Raw genomic sequence first — 5,727 nt, forward strand, 5'->3', positions numbered from 1 at the left:
AGTAGCTGGGATTACAGGTGCCTGCCACCATGCCCAGCTAATTTTTTTGTATTTTTAGTAGAGATGGGGTTTCACCAAGTTGATCAGGCTGGTTTCGAACTCCTGACCTTAAGTGATCAGACCACCTCGGCCCCACAAAGTGCTAGGATTACAGGCGTGAGCCACCATGCCCGACCTAAAATCTCTTTCCTTATACACAGAATGGCACCCATGCCAGCAGTACTTGACTCTAAACTGCCTGGATGTATCTGTACATCTAAAGGTAGAATGTGTTATGTTAAACATGGGTTGATTCATCATGAAAGTATAAAAATAAAGGGACACAGAAGCAATGGAGGCAGGACACATTCAAATGCGCTTCTAACGTGAGAAAGACAATGATTCTTTTTGCTTACTGGTTCCACTGGCAAGCCTATCCTTAGTATAGAGATGAATGTAGGGCATTCAGCCACCTAACTCCAAATATTATAGGCCCATTGGGAAGATATCATCATTTTTATGAAGAAGGATGAATCAGTATCTTTTAAACTGATATATTAAGTATTTAATTCACTAACACCTCATGCTAATCTGATTTCTTGCAAATTCAACATTGTTATTCTACTTTATATATTTCACCCCTCTAACAATTATCTCTCTTTGCAATTTACTAAACTGGCATTCAGTCTCCTGAGTTTGGTCAATGTGAGTCTGCCCTAAGAGACAGATAGTCTCAAAATTAGGTTTCTCAGAATAGATTTTCTGAGCCTGTGTCATTCCAAAGTTGCCGGGAGGCCACTATGGAAGGCCTCCTAAAAAAGGGCAGTGTGTTTCCCAGTGGAAACTAGGTATCTGCCTCTACTAAGCAATTTTTTTATATATGTAAACTTCACACTATAACTCAATAACATAACGAAACTATACAATAAAAGACAGTTAAAAAATTAAAGACAGTGAATAATACTAATAACCGAAAAGAAATATATCAATTTAGGTGGCAGGTACGTAAAATGATTTTTTCTTTCTTTTATAATTATCTTTAGTTTTAAGTTTTTCTACCATTAATATTTATTACTTTTATAACCACACAAAAAATGTCATTTAAAATATTTCATAAAACTGGCAAAATCTATGTGTTGAGCTATTCATTTCTACTTTATAGGTGTCATTCTTCTTGGAGGTGCTTTTATATGATACTCAAAGTATATAAAATTATTGTGATAGACTACAGGGTAAGGATAGAAATTTTCATATATTCACACTTTGTAATTAGGCAAGAGAACACAAACTAACAAACACACAGACCCTTGGGTCTATACATTTCTCAAAATTCATCACTTAAAATTTGTGCATTTCACTTAGTAAATATTACCTTAAAAAAGAACAGAAAACAGGGCCAGGCACAGTGGCTCACGCCTGTAATCCCAGCACTTTAGGAGGCCAAGGCAGGTGGATCACCTGAGGCTAGGAGTTTTGAGACCAGCATGGACAACATGGTGAAACCCCATCTCTACTAAGAATACAAAAATTAGCCGGGCGTGGTGGTACATGCCTGTAATCCCAGCTACTTGAGAGGCTGAGGCAGGAGAATCACTTGAACCTGGGGGGCAGAGGTTGCAGTGAGCTGAGATCTTGCCACTGCACTCCAGCCTGGGCAAAAGAGCAAGACTCCATCTCAGAGAAAAACAAAACAAACAAAAAAAAAATCCAGAAAACAAATATTTAACTCCAATTAATAAGATGCACAGATGAAGTATTTAGTGTTAAAGTATACTGACTTTCTGAAACTTATTTTCAAATGCGTAAATCAATAAGACAGATTAAAGGATTAATGAATAAATATGTGATAAAGCAAATTATTTAAACCCAATACTTACATTGTGACTGTGACAAAATCCAATTCCATTAATAATCTGAAACAAATACTTTTGAACTACTTGGTAGTCTAGTCCATTTGGAAAGAGCTCCAAGTCATCAAGAATTGTGTGGTCAACAAATTCAAAGACTAGGTACCATCGTTTTTTTTTCTTACACACTTCCAAGAGATTCACCAAGTTTTCATGCCTCAGTTGCTGTTATTAAAAAATGCAAAATAGCTGTTATTTTAAAATGCAAAATAGTTTATATAAACTAAGATCAAATTATTAGCAATTAATTATTTAAAATAGATCTCAGCATAATAAAAACATAAATAAAATGCATTTACAGTATAAATTGTAAAAGCATATTCTGGTTTTTAAACTACAATTGAGAGACTATATTGTTCCTTTCTCCTCTCAGAGAACAAAATCAAGCTAATAGGAAAAAGAAGTGTAACTCCATCTTTGATTAAACTAAGAGGAATCTATGACCTCCTACTCATAACAAATGAGATGGGACTATTAGATGTAATAAAGGTCAAACAGAAGTATAGGAAGACACCAAAAGATCATCTGTGGCTACAAAACTGGCAGCGTAAGAGTTCTCTGAAGCCAGTGACGTACCCTGAAAAGACAAAAAAGTCCTCCTTTAATATAATGGAAAACTATATATATATGTATGTACGTATAATGGAAATAAAGCTCATAGACAGCAGTGAAAACATCCCTAGAACTGAATGGCACCAAGAAACAGCAGTGGGGAAGGGCTGGATAAGGAACCACACAGAAACACATTTGCTGGAAACAATCTTTCAGTGAGGCAGAGTAGAAGGCAAAACAATTCGTTATGAATAAACCTGCAACTGCAAGTTTTAGAGAAATTAAACCTAATGTAATTAAATCCCACACTCAGGCATATGTGATAAGGAACACCATTGTGAATTATGGTAAATTCCTGCTAGCCTGGAACAAAGTCATGGCCTCTCCCCAGAACCTCCTACAAATAGTCCTCCAAAGACTCAGACTTTATTATAAGAAACAATCAAAAAGGAACCAATCAAGGATCTATTCAAAGATGTAAGAAATGAGGAAGAAGGGAGAAAGAAACACAAATGGTAGATTAACACTCACCAGAAAAAAATATTGCCACCTTTAAAGGGAAAGAAATCAACGGAATACAGAATACAGCTCTCAAAATCCTCAAGAAAATCCAAGTATGATCCAGGAACGTTATACTCAACCAAATTGTCATTCAAGTAAAAGACAACATGAGCATTGAATCTATTTAAGTCAGGACTAAATCTTATACAAATGTGGGCGTCATGGTTACAAAATAGAAAGTGAACATTTTAAATGCAACAATGCACAAATGATGTAGAAGATGTAAACAAGATAAAAGTGTATATATACACCAGGTGCAGTGGCTCGCACCTGTAATCCCAGTGACTTGGGAGGACAAAGCAACAGAATCGCTTGAGGCCAGGAATTTGAGACCAGCCTGTGCATAGCGAGACCCCATCTCTACAAAAAAATTTAAAACTTAGGCTGGTGTGGTTGGGCACACCTCTAGTCCTAGCTACTCGGGAGGCTAATGTGGGAGAATCACTTGAGCCCAGGAGTTGGAGGCTGCAATGAGTGTGGTGAGCTATGATCATGCCACTGCACTTCAGCCTAAGCAACACAGCAAGACCTTATCTTGAAAGAAAATGAAAAAACAAAACACTAAAATAAATAGGATATTTTCTGAAATCAGATGGTAGGCGAGTGGGAGAGAAAAGGAACTAGAAATATAATAATTACTTTACAAAGAAGTAACTATGTTATTTAACACTATAGTTATTAAGGTAAGCAATATGGCTAGGCATGGTAGCTCATGCCTGTAATCAATAGCTTGAGGCCAGGAATTGGAGGCTGCAATAAACTATGATCATGCCACTGCATTCCAGCCTGGGTGACAGAGTGAGACTCTGTCTCTTAAAAAATTAAAAAATAAAAAAAGGTTACCAAGGAAATACATCCAATATAAATATAAACATAATATAAGGAATTCAGGGGCTGGGCACAGTGGCTCATAGCTGTAATCCCAGCACTTTGGGAGGCTGAGGCAGGTGGATCACCTGAGGTCAGGAGTTCAAGACCAGCCTGGCCAACATGGCAAAACCCCATATCTACCAAAAATACAAAAAAATTAGCCAGGTGTGGTGGCATGCCTGGCTACCACCATGAAGTAATGAAGTAATATCAATGAAGTAATCACAGCTTTTAAGGAGGTTGAGGCAGTTGAATCACTTGAACCCAGGAGGCGGAGGTTATAGTGAGCCGAGATCGCACCACTGCACTCCAGCCTGGCTGACAGAGCAAGACTCCATCTCAAAAAAAAAAAAAAAAAAGGAATTCAGAGATCATATAGAAAAATATTTTTAAAAGAGTTATACATATACATCATGGAATATTATGCAGCCATAAAAAAGAATGAGATCATGTCCTTTGCAGGGACATGGATGGAGTTGGAAGCCATTATCCTCAGCAAACTCACAGGAACAGAAAACCAAATACCACATGTTGTCACTTATAAGTGGGAGCCAAATGATGAGGGCACATAGAGGGGAACAACACACACTGGGGCCTACCGGAGGGCAAAGGGTGGGAGAAGGGAAAGGACCAGGAAAAATCTGGATAGTCAATGACTGACAAATAATTCTTTAAACCCAAGACTTACATTGTGACTGTGACAAATCCAATTCCATTATTAATAATCTGAAACAAATACTTTTGAACTACTTGGTAGCCTAGTCCATTTGGAAAGAGCTCCAAGTCATCAAGAATTGTGTGTTCAACAAATTAAAAAACTAGGTACCATCATCACCTAATCATTAGCCTAATGGATACCAGGCTGAATATCTAGGTGATAAAATAATCTGTACAACAAACTCCCATGACACATTTACCTATGTAACAAATCCATACATCCTGCACATGTACCCCTGAACTTAAAAGTTAAAAAAAAAACTTCTACCCTGCATTCCCTCAAAACAGACATTTTACAATGTAAAAGAAGTGTTGCTAAGAAAAAAACAGAAGTTATAAAAGAATACGATATTATACATAATAATAACTAATGCACAATGCTTACTATGTTACAGGTACTATTCTAAGCACAAAAGCCTTATAAAATAGGTACAATTATTATCCTGCTTTATAGCTGAAGCAACTAACTCACACAGAGGTTAAGGAACTTGTCCAAGGTCACACAGTAATAACTTATGAGGCATAATTAAAACACCTCAAAAAAACCAAAAAACTAAACAAAGAAACTGACAAAAAATGCCCCAAACCCACAAATTTCATATCCTAATGGAACTATAAATTCTGGCAAATTCTATTTTATCAAATTAAGACATCTAAATGATACTAGAATGTCAGTTGTTCCATTGGGCTGTTTTGGCACATTTCTAATAGAAGAAAACATTACACTAAAACTTTTTACTCTATAAAAAATTCACACTATAGCACCAGATAATTTCTCTTTCTCTACTCTATGTCAAGTCCTTCTTGCAAAGATTTCCACACTATTTACAACCCTGCAATCATAATTAAAGCACAGACTATCCGCCGGGCGTGGTGGCTCATGCCTGTAACCCCAGCACTTTGGGATGCCAAGGCGGACAGATCACGAGATCAGGAGTTCGAGATCAGCCTGGCCAAAATGGTGAATCCCTGTCTCTACTAAAAATACAAAAATTACCCAGGCATGGTGGCAGGTGCCTATAGTCCCAGCTACTCAGGAGGCTGAGGCATGAGAATCGCTTGAACCCGGGAGGTGGAGGTAGCCGTGAGCCAAGATTGTGCCACTGCACTCCAGCCTGGGCAACAGAGCGAGACTCTGTCT

The 5,727-nt window shown here is 37.5% G+C and overlaps 1 protein-coding gene across 1 annotated transcript in view; it reads right to left on the bottom strand.

Moving 5' to 3' along the window:
- CDKL2 (cyclin-dependent kinase-like 2 (CDC2-related kinase)) overlaps positions 1-5,727 on the bottom strand; it is a 50,772-nt gene that overhangs the window by 32,200 nt on the left and 12,845 nt on the right. The window contains exon 3 of the mRNA XM_011927195.1: positions 1,857-2,051. Coding sequence (XP_011782585.1) covers positions 1,857-2,051 — 195 coding nt within the window. The remainder of the gene's footprint in view (positions 1-1,856; positions 2,052-5,727) is intronic.

The sequence above is a fragment of the Colobus angolensis genome, unplaced genomic scaffold (assembly GCF_000951035.1).
Source record: "Colobus angolensis palliatus isolate OR3802 unplaced genomic scaffold, Cang.pa_1.0 Scaffold70, whole genome shotgun sequence".
Taxonomy (NCBI): domain Eukaryota; kingdom Metazoa; phylum Chordata; class Mammalia; order Primates; family Cercopithecidae; genus Colobus; species Colobus angolensis.